A 16,823-nucleotide genomic window follows, 5' to 3' on the forward strand; every position below is an offset into this window, starting at 1 on the left:
GGGAAGTGGGGACAAATGTCACTTAGTCTATTTCTCAGAATCTAAATTTTAATAAGAAAAGTTTTCCCAGTCCCCCAGTTTTTGGAAGAAGGGCCCTTCCTGAATAGAGGAGGAAGGGATTCCTTCATGCTGCACGTTTGTCAAGTTCTGTAAAGTGCATCCCAGTGAACATGGAAGCTCCCAAAGTGCCCGTTGCCAACTTCAAAACCACAGTTTGTAATGCCCTCTGTATTTCCTTCCACATCCTCGTTTGCCTAGAGCCTATCACTCCAAAATACATCCAAAAAAGGCATTTTGGGACTTCTCATTCTAAATCTGTTGTCAGGTGATCCAGACTCCTGATGTTTGATTTGGGATCTGATGGCTCTAAAAGGAGCTGCACTTCCTCTTTTATAATGTCAGTTTTCAGATTAAGAAACCTGCATCTTAATTTTTTTTCCCTCTAAAAGTCAGGGTAGGTTTGTGAAGAGTTGTTAAACAACATGCTAAATGTGAAAGTGTCCACCCTCACTCTAAACTTTTCGCTCTACAAGTATGAAATGAAGATTCTTCAGTTTTATAGCAACTTTTACGTTTTGGTAGTCCATGAAGGGAGGGGAGTTTGACAGTTGTTGTAAAATGTTGCAGATTGTAGCCCATGTCCTGCCTAAATTACCATGATTGTTTATGAAAAGTACCTTTAATAAAGCTGGATACGGTTTGGCTTGGACTGTTCTTAATGCCTTTCTAATTCCTCTTGCCTTTATTTCATCTCTTAACATGGCTGATTGAATACTTGCCGCGTACGTGGATGCATTTGTATTTAGGTGCTGTTTTGCTGATGGCCAAGAATTTGTTTTAAGCATCTGAATTCAGATAATTAATTCACAAGTGAAAAGTGAGATTTCCTTACCTAAAAACTAGATCGCTGCAGGATGATTTGAAACTCTTGGCTTACTAGGAGGCCCAACACAGCATGTAAGAGACTCCACTGAGATAAACTATCTTCATTACTGTCTAAAACGTGGTGCTGCACAAAAGGAGGAAGAATACAGTAATCTCGCAGTCACTGCAGAGAAAAATAAATTCTGGTAAGCTTTTCTTGGTAGTGAAACCAGAACTAGCTCCATAAAACTGATTATGTGTTAGATTTCTGCACTTGAGCTTGAATATTGTTGCTTCTGCTAATCAAATACAGACTTTTCTGTGGTAGTAACTAAGCAGGAAACAAGATTTATTTGAGTAAAAATGCACCATTTTTATAGTCACTGCTTACACTGTAGAGCAGAGTCAAACCCAAAACCCTGATGTGTAAATGTCTCCTTCAGTAACTTTCTCAGGTGGAATATTTTTTGCATCCTCTGGCTTTCCCTGGGATTTCAGTGTCTCGATTAAGCTCAGTGACCTGTTTCAACCTGTGCTGTTTTCAGAGGGAATCCAATGAAAACGAACAGGGCAGAGTTTGACATTAAGAAGTTTTCAGTGTCTGAAGTGCTAGAAGTATTCTGGAAGAGTGGCTGGACGAACGGAAAACAGCCAGTTTTGAAGTGTACGGATACAAACTACTCTCTCCCATTATCATGAGCTGGTACGCCTTACATCTAGCAAATGTAAGAAAAATAACGTTTAATAATCTTGTATGTACCCCACCCAGAAGCAGCAGCTTAGAAACAGCCAACAAAAATACTGACAACTTGAGCAACCAAGCAGTAGGATGCAGCTGCTGAAGGGCTGCAGCTCCCCGGGAATGGGAGGAAGAGGTGGTGAACTGCTGCAGGGCGTTACATGCAGCTTGTCAGAAACCCTGGGACATCCCTGGGGGGCAAAGCAGAAAGTGAGTCAGGGATTTGCAAGAAAAAAGGCTGTTTGGGTACCCTGCCGTGGCTCTGCCTTGTCCTGCCAAGGGGTGGTGGTTGTAGGGACCTGAGGGAGAGGGTGCTGGCAGGTTCGAATTTGGGATTTCCCAATCGGTGAAGGTTCAGGTGCCAGGGGGAGGTGAGCCCTGAGGCTGTGGAACGTTCTGAGACACTGTCACAACCCAGGTGATGCTGTAAGTGCTCTCTGGGTGGCGAAATGGGGATTTCCTCCGCTAATAATGGAATTCTTGTTACATTAAAATGAGATTTTAACTAAATGTTTTCAAATCAGAAACTGAAATAGCTTGCTTTGCTTTTGTAGAGCCTTTTGTTGCTGGGCTCCTGCAAAGAGAAGGAGCAGCTCCAAGTGAGCTGGGTTCTGAGCGGGGCTGCCAGCTGGGCTGCTGTGGTGTTCTCTGCGAACATCTTTGTGGTTGGAAGGTCTCTTCATCCCCTAGTCATGAAATAAAGCGCCGCTAATAAAGCGTAATTGCAGGGTTGCTTTTTGTTGAAGAACTTCCTGTGTAACTATTACCTGATCTTTTCAATACCTAGAAGTCTAAACTGTTGCTGTCCTGTGTGCTACCGTACAGGACAATTTTCTCCAGCTGAGCAGGAAAATGATTATTTTATGTGGTAACTGCCACTTAAGTTTCTCTGCAGTTACTCAGCCGTGCTATCTTAGGCTAACCAGTGAACTTCCAAACCTCACTACATCTCAGCTGTACTGAATCGACTGCCTTAATGTCTTTCCCACACACGTTACCTCATGCTGATACCATAATACACTTTGAAAGTATTGACGCTTTCATTTTTGCTATAAAACTCCTCTATTTTCCTTTATCCTGGTCCGGAATCTACTTGCTGATCAGAACATCCCCTCTCCTCCGTGCCTGTAAAAGTGGTGAGAGAAGTGGAACCCCCCTGGGTGAGCTGCGCTGGGGCTCGGTGAGGGCTCTGCCCGTCTCCTCTCCACAGCTTCAGCCACACTGCTGCTGCTGCAGGATCTGAACCTCTTGCTACATCTCGGGTGTTTCCCACTGGACGTGCCCTCGTGCTGGAGTTACTGGGCTTGACTTGACATGCAGGGCTCATCTATTTCTCCTTAAGCAAATAGAGGGTAAGGGATGCTAAAGACAGTAAATCCAACTAATTAGCTCTGTAAATTAAAAGCTAAAAAGCAAGCAATGCTGTGCTGCAATCCGTGCGTGGTTAGTGGTTAGAACAGCCACAAATCTGCATCTCCAGCTGCCAGAACGCCTTAAGCTAAAAATAAGTTTTTCTGTTAAATCGTAATCATTTTACATGGAAAATTGTCTCTATGTATCGTCTGGGAATGTGATTTATGCTGCTGGGTGCATTTAAAAAGCTGGCCTGTCAGGTGGTCTTTGCATTAACATGTGTTTTGTCCTATTTCGACTTAGAAAAACGGGAGCCCACCAGTGTGATGGGAACAAAGCTAACGTGAAAAGCTACCCAGTGATCTGTTGGAGGGTACCGGTGCTATGTGGTAATGTGCAATTATTTTCCAACTTAAAAGGCAGAGAGCATCCTATTTTAAATCCAGCTGAGGATTTGAGCATTAAAAAAAACCTCCTGGGAACACACAACAACAGTTCCCGCTTCCAGCTGATGATGAGGAAAGACCGCGGATTGCAGTAATTTTAGGTAAAAATAGAAGAACTAGGTGTAGAGACAAACAGTACTGGCAGAACTCGGTTGTGTTCCTGCACTTTGCTCAAACATCCTACCTGGGAATTTGTCTGTTGTAACAGATGTCATCTTCCATTTTTTGTCCACTATTCTTCAATATTTCTCAAATCTTGGTAGTCTTGAGGACCTGCAATGACATTTTGGGAGGGTAAGTAATCTGGCACCTGGGTAACGTTTGGCCAGCTGTGTTACTTCAGTTTAGGTGGTTACTGGGTGTCTGGAAAGCTGGGCTGGGCTGTTGGGCAGTGCTGGCTACACTGTCCTTAAAATAAAACACGAAAGCATTTTGTCTTTCTGCTAATTACCCCAGTTCTGAACATTCTGTCAATTTACATGATAATTTTTCTTGTTCTGCTGACTGAGGCCTTTCCCACCTTCATTTTTTTCCGTTGTTTTACAGAAGAACTGGCACAAGAGATACCCAGTGACCCAGCAGCCCGATGTGATACGCTGGGAGAATCTTGCTCCGAGTTTCAGCGACTTGTGTGCGACAGGGAACAGCCACAGCCAGGATCCAGCAAGCCACCACCGACAATAGAAAGGCAAATGAGTAGGTTCAGTGTTCCTTATCAGGCCTTGAAGAAGTAGCTGTGTACCAACATGGTTTAAATCCATGTAAAATGAGTGGCTGTGCCACTAAATTGTTTTGCAGTTTATTAATTCCAGCACAAATTATCTGGGAAATAGACCCAAACTGCTATTATCGTTTATTTGCCTCTAATAGGTAAGATTGCACATCATGGCCAAGTTCTAAATGGCACCGAAACCTTTGGCAGGCTGCCAGCAGAGCCTGTGCATGATTCTTGTTTTCCTGATTCTTCAGGTTTATGCTGGGGTCTTCAGAACGTTTAGATTAGTGAGAAATGATAGAGCAGAGTGTCTGGGCTCCCCAAAAGCTGTGTACTAAGTGATGATTGAAGCTGAGCAGAAGTTAACCTGAGCTAGTTGCAGGCCAGTGGCTCACTTAGCGTGATCCTACAGAACCCCCTTCACCCCAACCATGTTTTTACTTTCAAGTGAAAGTGGATTGGGCTAAAAAAAAACCCCAAGAGAACAAGTGAGTGAGACAGTGTTGGGAGGACTCCTCAAGAACAACAAACTCCTGTCGCTGCTCCTCCCAGTGCAATGCCCTTGGATTAATGGTTTTGAGTTTCAGGATCATTTCCTCCTGCAGCAGTTTTCATCTTGCGTTCACAGAGCTCAATTATATTTGGAAAAAGTGACAGTATACTTCTCCCGTCAGCCGAGCCCTGCCATGGGTGGCTATGAAAAGGAACGAGGAAGGAAAAGGGACTAAATTTCAGTGAGCGCACCCAGTGAATATTGAGTTGCAGGATCATTTGTGTCAGAAGGATCACCTAGCTTGATGGCACAGGGATTTCATTGTCCCTAAATCATCCCAGATATGGTAATGCCATACCCAGGGACTAATACTGCTGACTATAATTTCTGAGAAATGGGTCCTTATCCTGCAGTTCGTAGGGATGAAATGGAGCTCTAGTTAAACTCACAATTTACAATGCGAGCCCATGCTCGCTTGCAAGGGATGGGAAGGAGATGGCACAGGGGGAGCTGATTCTGAGTAAAGTTTGATTAAGGTTAATGAGGAGGAGATACCGACTAATAAAGAGCTTTAGTAAGTCGGTGTTGAGAAGACTTCTGATGTGAAAGGCTAGGCTTTTTAAAAAAATGTTTTTAACGATCTTTTTAGTTTTTAACCATCTCCTTCCAAAGGGAATTTTTAGAGTGCCGGAAAATCTATGGTGTGACAGAAGAAGCAGCAACAGAGGACATCAGGGAAGACTTCCTAAACATGAGATCTATTAAAACGTATTAAAGCCTCAGAACAAGAACACTTCATCGCCTTAAGTACATAAAACCAGCCTGGAGAGAGTACTAAGGGAACGTAGAAGGGATGGTCCTACAGTGGCTGCAGGGGACCCCGGGGTGTAACATCTTCCCAAGCACCTTCAGGTACTGGACGACTTTACGTTTTGCTACTGGATACTTAAGCCCCAAACTTCCTAGGTTTCCCCTTCTAAACAGATTTAATAGCGGATTTAATTTTATCTCACTGAATGATCCCACTGAGTTTACTTTTAGATTTTTAACGAATTTCCCTCGAGGCAACAGTTGTCCCCTGCTCTCAAGCTTGTTGGTTGCTATTACTGTGCAGAGGTGAGCGTATACGGCAGTCACGAAGGAAGAGAGGAGTTACTATTAAATTACTATTAATCTAGTTACAATAGATTACTACTTTAGCATTGCCCAGACAGGAGATTTTGTTTGCCTGTATTCTGATAAAGTGGTATCTCAGTGCTTGTTGTTGATGGAAATGTTATCTCAGTATAAGAACCGAATGTACATATATTCGGGGTTCTGAGTCTAGCCTGAGAACTGACTGTAAACTTAGGCAATTAAATTAGTTTTTCTCATAATTTCCTTCTTCCTGGAGATAATACCAGGGATTGTTACTATGTTGTGGGTGTTTGGTGAATAGGTTTCGTTGGACTGCAGCCTGGTTCGAGATGCCCGGCTTTCCCTGCCATACCACGAGCAAATTAGCTTCTGCGTTGGCAAGCCCTGAAGAAATGAAGGCAGGCAAACTCCATTAATACTGAATTAATTTCTCTTGAAAAAAAAAAAAAACCAAAAAACATGGTTTCAAAAGTAAGCTGGATCTGAGGCACGTTGGCAGGGGAAAACTGGATTTGGCAACCTCATGGTACCTCCTTGCCACAGCCCAGTGGACTGGGGGATTTGTGCAGTGCTGTTTATCTCATTAACGCCGCTTTGATTAACAGCCTGTTCCTTCCCTTCACCACACGGTGGTACCAGGAAACACAGAATCGGTGCTTGGAAGCCAACAAATGGCAGGGAGCGTCCAAATGCAGCACAGGCTGACGGTTAACAAACTTGGGAGACTGGAGCCTGGTTTATCACAATCTAATGTGTGGCGTTTGCTTTCAGAAAGCAGGAGAAGCGTTCCTCCAGCAACCTCCATCGCCCAGCCCTTCTGCCAGCCTCGGAGGATCAGCGTTAGACAAACCAGAATCTCCTGAGCAGCGTGAGTCCCCTCTGAGCCTCTTTTATGCAGTCACAGTATGTGACTGCATTCCAGTTTTTGTATGTTTTTTTTTTCCTTGAAATCCAGACAGAGTGCTCAATTCACGATCAGTTTACAGGCATGGCTGACATCTCACAGGAACCTATCCATAGTAGGGCAAGCCTTTGAACTTAGGCTTCCCAAATTCTATTTTAAGAATCCCTGGACCATTTCTTTTCTTCCCCAGGCAGTTATTGCAGCTGCTGTGGCACATGTCCTGAAAGTTTAAGCCTAAACTAGAGCTGCTGCTGTCCATCTCATCTGTCTTCAACCGGGGAAGGGATACTTTATGCTAAACCCAGATTTGAATAGGTATTGTATAAGCCTAGTTACCTTTAAGCATGTTGGTACAAACTACTTATATCAAACTTTCGCTGAATCTTCAATCTGAGGCTGCAGAATCGATCATGTTGTTCAAAGAAATAATGCTTTATTGAAAAGCTTCCTGCACTTTCTGTTGTGTCTCCTTTTGCTGTTGTATGCCAGTATCTTGAGTGTGTGTGCTTTTTCTCTGCAAGCTAAATCCGGGAAATCAGATTGTACTATTTGTGCTGATGCACAGTGCTCCTTAAATGTCTAACTAGCGTGATTTTTCTGATGCTGTAGAACTCTGTGCTCAGTTTGCCAGCCAGCAACTTTTACCAACATTGCATTTGTTAAGTCTCACAGAATGCCATCCTATAACGTGGCTGAAGCAATGCCATCAGTTGCAGAGAGCTGTTTTTTCTTCCCCCTCTACATTATGAAATACCTTAGTCATTGGGTTATCTCCTTCTAACACATGTTTTCCATGTTTACCTTTACCAAGGAGCGGTGTGTGAAGATGGAAAGGAAGTGGCTGCTTCCCAGAGCTGGCAGGATTGCATGTGAAGCACTTGACACACTCATGATACTTCCTTGAAGTAGATGCAAAACGGAAATATGAGCTCCTGGTAAGCCAAACTCATTCCTTTTCTTCAGTTCTCAGTACCTGCTTGGGGCAGGAATTTATGCATTTATTGGAGCAGGGATTTATTGGATGAAGTAGGCAAAACACCGCCCAGAATAACAGGGGAAAGGCAGAAGGCAGGGATTTCCCGTCACAAGTATAAATGCTGTGGCATGAAGATGTAGCAAACATTGAAACCAAATGTTTCAGGGACATCTGAGCATGCACTGTACTGAAAAACACAATGCATATTTTATTCCCATCTCCATTAAACAGGCCCTGTCACCATGCCCCGCTAGTTTCTAGATAACAAACCTACAGTGATTATTCAGTCATTAGCAAAATGAGCAGACCAAGGCTCTTACCTGTTTGCATGGGGATGCTTTGGGAGTTTGGTTTATTGATTAACTCAGTAGATGAACAACTTCTCTCAGCAAAGCAAGGATGAGCCAGCCTTAAGGTTTCTGTTTGGGGAGGAAAACAATGGGCCAGCTCAGCCCAGATCAGGGGGTGCTGGTAGAGCCTTTCTCCTGCCTTTCACGGAGCTGTGGGGCTGGCACGCACTGCTTGGGCCGAGCCTCCTGGCCCCAGGTTATGTTCTATACAGTGCCTGGCTCCCACACCTCAGTAAACAGATTGTTTAAGGTAAAAAACGCCCCAATGTCATCCCAAGGTCCTTCTCACACGCAGTGTGCTCAGCACTGGGTTTGTGCACCAGAGCGGTGAGAAGTGCAACGATTTGTTTTCTGAAATCAAAGGCGTTGGGTTCCTGCCCGGTATGAAGAAATGGTGTCTGAGCAGGTACCTGGTTACACAACCAGACTTAAAGCGAGCACAGAACCTGCTGTGGCTCCTCGTGTGCAGCAAACCCAGCAGCACTCCCCGGGCACGGTTGCCTTATGTAAGTCTCCGTGCAATACCAGGCTTTCCTCGCAAGAGGGATTGATTCTCCCAGCATCGCTGCCTCACTCACACTCGGGTTCTGCAGATTTTTGCGTTTCACAGTCCCCATCTTACACTGGGAGGCAATAACTCCGTTTTCCCTGTGACTGATGCTAAGAACTGCAGGAACACAAGGGGTAACTAACCACTGCTCCGGGCAGGCTGGTTTATCTTTTCTTCATCCAGACTGGTTTGCTTTCTGACATAACCCTTTCACTTGACTAAACAATTTATTTCGAAGCCCATAGTGTTGATATTTCAACCTCTCTGTCTGGATAGCGATGATATTTAAACCCATCCATTTCTGCCTGTATCTTCCACTTTCAAAATCCTCCTGGCAGCAGGCGAGCTTGTGCCAGAAGTGAGCTGGTGATCCTGTAGAAGGGACATTTGTCCGTTGATAATTGACTCCCATATTAATTTCCAAGGAGCTGGCAAACAGCTGCCAGAAAACTGGTTTCCATCTCTGTTGATCAATATTACCTTTCAACAAGTATATGGTGTTACTGGGTGTTAACAGCTAATAGCACTGTGTTTCTTGTACTATTTTAAGGACTGTAGCTTACCCCATAGTCCTTATATTTGAAAGAAGACTTCTGAGTTCAATAACATTACATCAGATGTTATTTATTAACCATTTCCAACACACTGACCCAATTTCCACCGGATCTTATGCTGGCCTGCTGCCACAGGACATTTATCTCCCAACATTATGTTAGTGACTTCTTAGATTGAGAGAAAAAATGATTCTGTGCAGACTGTAAATAGAAATATAAGGCAGCGGGTCCAGCCAGGACTTTCTGAAACCAAGTTGTGAGCAAATATCTGATTTTCCTCAAGAAAAGAGTGAAAGAAGTCGATATCTACCGGACAAGTCTCATTTTTGCTGTCACTGAAGTTGGTGGCAAAACTCAAACCAGCTTCCAGAGTTGGAACCTTGTAAAATGCCCCTGGTAAAACCTTTATGGATATAAATCAGCACGCACTGAAGCTTTTATCGATCCATTGGGTGATAAAATATCAAGTTTTTACTTTGTAAATTACTGTTACTCAGTGGCTGGAGATGTCATGTGTGAGTGAGACCGGTGGTCCCACCGACAGCTGGGGGGGTATCCCTTGAGCACTCTGGGTGCTGGAGGTTTTTCTGTGCATTCGGCAGCGTTTGATTATTATTTTGTGTGTGTGCGCTTATTTTATGAATTCTTTAACATGGGTCGTATTTCTCTATAAATATTTAGTCCCTGTGGTAAAACTTTCCTCGGGAGTGTTGCTCAGACAGTAAAGACACAGCATAACATAGAGATGGCTTCTGATTACATGGGTGCCCACAAAGTTTCGCGGAAGAAAGATAAAAGTAAGCTTCTTGCTTTTGATCTTAGAAATTACCTTTTCTGAGTAATTCTGGGGGATGACAAGGAAATGAGAGCGGCACACAAGAATCAGGCAGGTGGATTTTCAGCCTGCTAACAGAAAGCCCTTTGGGCTGAACTTTAAATGTGTATGGGGGCACTAGAGACTAATTCTGAAAGAGGATTTTTCTGGTTAAGGATCAAGTGGTTTCTCCCTCAGCAGAGGTGTAAGTACTCTAGGTAAACTCACCGAGAAATGCACCAAGCCTCTCAGAGAGCCAGAAAAGGCTCAGCCAGCCTGTCCTTACATTGCTACTATAAACCACAAGTGCCTCTTTTGGAAAGAAGAATGTCTAAAGAGCAGTCTCCAAGCTCCCTCCCATTACTCATCATGAAGGTAAGAGGAGGAAAAGAGCAATTTAAATAGTCAAGCAGCAAAGTATCAACCTTGTCTTTCTGCACCATTTTATGGTCTGCTGCGAGACATGTAACACTGCAAAGTATCTGAGAGCCTTGCTAACTCCCGGATGTTTGGGGGTTTTTTTTAAATGCTGATGAGGGATGGATAGATTTTCTTTTGCCAAGTAATCCGGTTTCTGACATCCCTGTTGCTGGGGCGTGAACAAAAGGCACAAGGAAACCATTGAGCACCGTGTAGATGTATCTGCTACGTGACCATGCAAGCCAGCTAAGTCATGTCTGTGCTCTCTTAATCAGTTTCTAAAATATGGAGAAAAAGTATTACAAGAAGAGAACTTGGAGACCTGCTTCTCTCTCCCTAAATGATGAAGGCACCCCTTTACCACACCTCTCTACAAAATCATGCTTGTGTTATGTCTTCCTATGTAATACGATTGATCGTTAGGCCAAAATGTTCCCCATTAGGATCATTTCTCATATTCTGGAAGATTATTTCTTTCTCTGGTTATATTTGGGATGTGTCTTTTCAAGGCTGGATGTGTGCAACAGTCTCTGTTTTGTAAGAGGTCTGAGAAATAAAATACTGCCAGTCATGAGTGTCACTTCAGCAAATCAGAAATAAAATTTGTTTGCCCTCTAAGGAAAGTAGGTTGCTGGGGTGTTTAGGCTTCTCATCAAGATTTCTGAAATTCACTTCCAATTTTGAATGGTTGCTTTTTTTCTTTTTTCTTTTTTCTTTTTTTTTTTTTTCCTTTTTTGCTTTGAATGATGGCGTCCCAAACTGCGGAATGGAGCAATTAGGAACGGGTATTTGTGTGTGCCTTCTATTAAGCAGGATGAGACTTGTTCAGTTGCATGATCTAGGCTTGAGACCGCAAACACTGGAATGACATTTTCCTCTCTCTGGAGCTGGGTTTCTGTTGAAGTGTGCTTTTGTTTTCCCCTACCCTGTCTGGAGAAACGGAGACCTGTAAGTAGCACAAAATTGAGAGCATCTATTTGTATCCACTTAAAAGCCCCATCACTTGTTTACAAGTTCTTAAACCTAAAAGAACCATAAAAACCAACTGTACTTAGCACTGTTGTTTACTCAGCTTTCTCCCTGGCTAGGGGACAGTGAAAACAGGCCTGGCAGTTTCACTTCTGTTTACAAGTTCTAATAGTTTTCTCTTTCATGTTATCACTCCCTCACATAACTACACTGAAATAAACTACAAACATATCTGTATGCTAATTAAAACCAAAATTCGCTGGGTGACTCGCTTTAAATAACTTACCACCTGGGCAGAAAACCTGCTTATGTTTAACATTAAATTAAACATTAAAATTAAAAATAAAGCAATTGCTTATGTTTTATATGAGGTTTTGTAAAAGCCTGTTTCGGGTGTAGCTTGGGCCACACTTGACCTCTCATTTTTCCTTTGAAACAGGGAGCTGAAGTCACTGGAGCCTGCGGAGTCGGGCCGGGGTGTGTGCTGAGGCAACAGCAAGCGCGTGCAGCCAGCAGAGTCCAGGTCTGGAGCAGCTTGTCATGAATCCAAAAGGCTGAGCCAGAACAAAAGCTGAATGGGCTGTGAAAACACCTCCGCTGAGGTGCTAGGAAATAGCCAAAGGTTAGGACAGCACCAGATGCAACTGGGCAGAGCATTATCAGACTCACGTAGTTGGAATGCCGAAAAAGCAAGTCACCTCCCACTCTCCCCTCAGATGACGTGCAGAAGAGATGTCTAGGTTTGAAACAGATGATTTTCTCCTTTTGTTTGGATGACAAGGGTTGCGTCCTGCATAGGAACAGGAGCAGACCATCACTCATTTATTTGAATCCAGGAAAAGGAAGGTAACTGATACAGCAGACCAGCAGCGATTGTATCCATGACAACCAGCAGATATGGCCTCGCTGCCTCGCTGCTCATTCCCCATCGCCTCCCCTGCCTTCCCCGGGCACATCCCGGCTCCAACGGGTCCCTCTCCTTGGCTGCAGTTCAGTCTCAGTGTTCCTGAGAGATAGGTGCAAAATTCACAAATTAAGTGCCTTTCCTGGAGACAAAAACTTAATCGGTTCTGCTAGCAAAACTCTTCCCTGGCTTGAGCTGTGTGTGCTTCAGCCAGGGGCTCCCTGGGAGATGCTTCAGGAGATCTGGTCCATGGAGGGATGCCTGGTTTACAGTAATACCACGTAGAAACAGGGGGGGCTTTGCAGACTGACAGTCAGTTTGCAGGACTTGCAGGCAAAATGCAATATATTCTGCAAAAGGAAGGGTTTCAGGTATGCTAGATGCCTTGAGAAATACAAATGAGCTGAGCAAGGTAGCATGATGCTCACCTTTGCAGGGAAGTATCAGGAGGTTAAAGGTGTTTGCTCCATGAATGAGCCTTCAGCCTGCGCAAGCCCCGTTTGGGGGAGTGAGAGCTGGGCTCTGCTCCCCCAGGAGCTCTTCATCCCACTGCCTGCTGGGGTGCAGTCCCTGCATTCCGACCGCTGCCTGGACCTGCCTTGGAAATCACTGGCATTTGAGGCAGCTGCAGTCGCACACGGTGGTAAGGAATGGAAAGAAATCTGTCTGAAAAGCAAAAAAACAATTAAACAAAGCCAGAGTTTCTCGTTGCTGGGGCCACTGCTTTGCATCTACACTGTGATGTTTGTACCACGCTAAGGAAAAATGTGTCCCTGGGATCAAAACAAGGTGATCTTTCTTCCTTCGTAGTGGCAAAACAAAGCAGAAGAGGCGAGGAAATTGAGAGCTGGGGATTAGAAGACAGGACACGGAGTTCAAGTTCTGCCCTGACAACCTATTGAAAACGTGACTCAGTTTCCCTGTTAGTACAGCAGGGATAACCATGAACTACAGAACTGATTAGTCAATCCTAAAAATACAAAGAGGGTTGCTGCTGCGAGCTCTAATTAAACGACTGTCTTAGCGTGAACACAAAGCAGATTACACGAGTCTGTAAATTGTAGCAGGCATTTGGGACTCAGCCTTGCGAGTTCTTGTGCCTCCAAGCTTTTTTGCGTTTCCTTATATGTGTAAAAGCAGCGTAGCATGAAGCAGAGAGCTAACGAGAGCTGTTCCCTGGCTTCGGTAAAAAAGAAAAAAAAGGACATGGTGAGCTGTGGGAGCGCTGGGTTGCTGTGTGGTTAGGTGGAGAATCACTTGGGCAGCTTTTGGAATAACAAGGGAAAAATTGGATCTGGTAATGTGGATACAGCCCAATCTCGATGTGTCCTCCTTGGAAATGCTTCTTTGTGGACAACTGGCTTAATGAAGGTTGTCAACCTCTCTGAAAAGCAAAACGTTACACACCAAAAGCCAGCCAGCTGCAGAGGCAAAAATATCTGTAATTGTATTTGAGGAGGATTTGATGTTTTTAAAACTAAAACCACAGCGTTTTGAATTTTCAGCAAGTGCAATACTGACAGAAGGGCCATCCAGCTGAGCTGGAGTCTCTGTTTACCGTAGCAGCAGCTCTCCCCAGCCTGCCACTGTCTCAGAAAAATGCCAGTATATGTGTTTTAATCACTGTATTTAGCCGTGACAGTCACCCAAACAGGGTGTTCGGCTCCAAAGAACATTTTTTGTACCCTGCTTTCGGAATAGGGGCTGCTTTTTATAGCTGCTCTTTGACTAGGAAATAAACCCTGAGGACACCACCACCTCATTTCTCTTACCCAAACGTCCCGCCCTGGACTTCCCCTCGATCTCGTGTGGCACCTTCTCGTTCTGTTAATCAACTACGATTCAGCAGTGTTGGGCGCAGGAATTGAGGGGAGGTCAGTCTGATGACAGCTTCTGTCAGAAAATAGATGGCTTTGAGTCCGGGAGCTGGGGATTGAGAGCCCCCTCAGCCTGTGTACCCAGCATTGCTGCTGAATTGCTGTGGTATTACTCAGGCTCTTTGGGGGTGTTAGTACAATTTTGAGGATACTGTAGAGCTACCTTTTCGAGCCTTTAATAAAAGTAGATGCAGAGAATAAGTCGGGTTTGGTCTCCCCAATACCTTTAATTTGCTGGTTTAGAAGCGCACAGGACGATTTGGTGGCTTTATTTAGGTGCAGTGGTACCCATGGGTTTAGAGCCGTCTTTTTCTCCCAGCTTGAAGAAGTCATTGCGCCATAAAGCTTCATAATTTCTGTCCTTTGTCAAGTTCATGGTCAGCCTGCCTGTCTTTCTGCTGTGAAATACGACGGACTTTCTGCCTCTCAATAGACCTGCCGAGGCCGGGAGCAGCAGCAGTTCCTCTCTCCCTCCCCTCTCTGAACTGCAGTAGGCCTTGCTCTGCCTTTCAAAGGTTCCTCTGGATATTGCCCATTAACCTTTCACTGTGACCTTGAAAATGAAAACTTGCTTTTCTACTGGTTACTGTACCACCCTATAACCTTTCAACACTTCAAAAGTGATTTATTTTATTTTTAACTTTTTTTTTTTCTTTACTGTTTATGATAACAGTCATGACCTTGGAGTCAGAAATTTCCCAGGAGTTAATGACCAGCCTGGCTGAGATTATCCCCTCAGCTGCTGCAGGTAACTGCTCAGCATCTGATCCTGCCAGACTTCCACGGGTAACCCTCCTGGGAAGTGGGGAGGCGTTTGGGGAGTCCCCTGATGGGAGAAGGGTCTTTGTGCCCAGCATTACGGCTTCAATACTCCCTGGGGGCTCAGCACCCAGCTGGGAGGCTCCAAGCACACCAGGATGTGACATCCAGAGGTTGGGGTTGTGGGGGCTGGTGTTAAAGCATCCAGCAGGCACCGAGTATTGTCTCATTTTGTTCTCCTTCCAGAGAGGATGCAGAGAGCACTGTCCTACCCTCTCCCCCTCTGCAGTCCTACCCCAGGCCCGACACGCTCGCGGAGCAGAAGGACGGGGAGATGCCTTTTGCAAACAAATGAAGAAGGTAAACGCGGTGCCGGTATTGACATCATCACGTTATTGATGCCATTTAAAGCAGGTTGCAGCAGCTGGAGGATGGATGTAAGCAGACGGCACGCCGTGTACCAGGCAATAAGGGGAAATTATGGGTAGCTTTGGAGCTGAATGAATAACTCTGCACAAGATCTGTTTCAGCTTGCTCCAGCAGTGACACGAGTTTAATTGGCTATAACAGGACCTCACTTAGTACCAGTCGGGTGGATTTGTGTTATTTAATGCCTTCATCTGGGGCTCCAACACTTATGGCACAAAGCAGGGCTTGAAGGACTTGAAGACAGCAGTTCTCAGGCTGGGCTCACTGTCACCGTGAGAATTTACTACACTTGATTCCCCCGCATGCAAAAAAGATGATAGCTCTAGCCTAAATTACAAACAGGTCCTGATAATGACTTACAGATCAGCTTCAGGTGCTGTAAAGATTAACTGGGATTTTTCTGAAGTGCTGGGCTCTGTCCTAATTCAGCTTTTTTGGAGTTTGCTGCCCTCTCTGAACAGTTTAAGGACTAAGGGCTGTACAGCCCCGGCTTCCTGGGACAGCTGCCCTCAGAATGCAAAACCCCAGCTGGATATGCTTTCACTTAGGCTTATGAAATATTTCCAGCCACACCTTGATGAAGTCAACCCTTAGCGATGCATTCTTTTAAGAATATAATTTTTTTAACTAATAATTTTATAATGAAATATGAAAACAAGGTGCTTTGGGGTTTGGTAAAATGTGAGTAGAAGAAAACTTTTTTCCAATTTGTGAAGCCCAGCAGGTGGGAATAGCTGTGAATTATGAACACTTGTGCTTAAGGCACCGTTCTTCTGAGGTGCTCCAAACACCACAGGAAGTTTTTTTTATATTTTTAATGGGGTTTTTTTCCATGTTTTGTAGGGAAGGCGGGGTGAGGGGGGCACTGCAGGCGGCGATGAGCAGTGACTCACCGCGCATCTCACACTTGGAGTCCGGATTTCCCAGGGCAGTTTCCTGCTTTAAGCAGCACTATCCGAATTGTGTCACCGAGTTCCTCCTCACCACCTCATCTCTGGGTGATGCTGCGCAGCACTGCCTGTACCCCGGCTGGACGTTCCTCGAGGGGGAAAAAAAAAAAACAAACAATTTTCCAAGGCACAGAAGAGCGGGGCCGCTCGGTGCTGTGTATTTTTGGAAGATGTTTGGTGTCGGGGTGCTCTCGGTGCCTTGAGGATTGACTTGCTAGACACGAGCAGGCACTGACTGTCCCTCTCACCTCGCGAGGAGCGAGCAGAACCCTCCGAGTCGTTTTAAACTCCGTTTGCAGCCAAAAATTTATCAGGGCGAGATGCCCAGGGCAGGGCGCAGCTGACGGGGCTCACGGAGGGTTTGTCACTGAGGCTCTGGGCAACCTGGGCTCGTGGGAAGTGGCCCTGCCCAGGGCAGGGGGTGGCACTGGATGATCTCTAAGGTCCCTTCCACCCCCAACCGTTCACGCCCGCCGGAGGCTGCCTGTGCCCTCCGTGCCCCCCTCGCCGCCTCTGTCTCTTCATCAACCCGCCGCACGTTGCCATGATCGGGGCCGCTCGGTGCCTCCGGCTGGAGCCGCCCCGCAGCGCCCCGCTCCTCCCGGCCTCCCCGGGGAGAC

General features: G+C 45.3%; 1 protein-coding gene across 2 annotated transcripts in view; it reads left to right on the forward strand.

Annotated features, from left to right (window-relative positions):
• Window positions 1-6,518: 6,518 nt before the first annotated feature.
• Window positions 6,519-16,823, forward strand: part of RPS6KA1 (ribosomal protein S6 kinase A1) — a 52,382-nt gene continuing 42,077 nt past the window's right edge. The window contains exons 1-5 of one of the 2 annotated variants that reach the window (XM_026863521.1): window positions 6,519-6,615; window positions 7,463-7,586; window positions 11,724-11,807; window positions 14,739-14,813; window positions 15,071-15,184. In XM_026863521.1, the coding sequence (XP_026719322.1) occupies window positions 15,176-15,184 (9 nt within the window). In that variant the 5' untranslated portion in view covers window positions 6,519-6,615; window positions 7,463-7,586; window positions 11,724-11,807; window positions 14,739-14,813; window positions 15,071-15,175. Of the gene's footprint in view, window positions 6,616-7,462; window positions 7,587-11,164; window positions 11,264-11,723; window positions 11,808-14,738; window positions 14,814-15,070; window positions 15,185-16,823 lie in introns of those variants that run through there. The other variant, XM_026863520.1, reaches the window with a different exon arrangement.

The sequence above is a fragment of the Athene cunicularia genome, assembly GCF_003259725.1.
Source record: "Athene cunicularia isolate RWA chromosome 23 unlocalized genomic scaffold, athCun1 chr23_part2, whole genome shotgun sequence".
NCBI classification, from domain to species: Eukaryota; Metazoa; Chordata; class Aves; order Strigiformes; family Strigidae; genus Athene; species Athene cunicularia.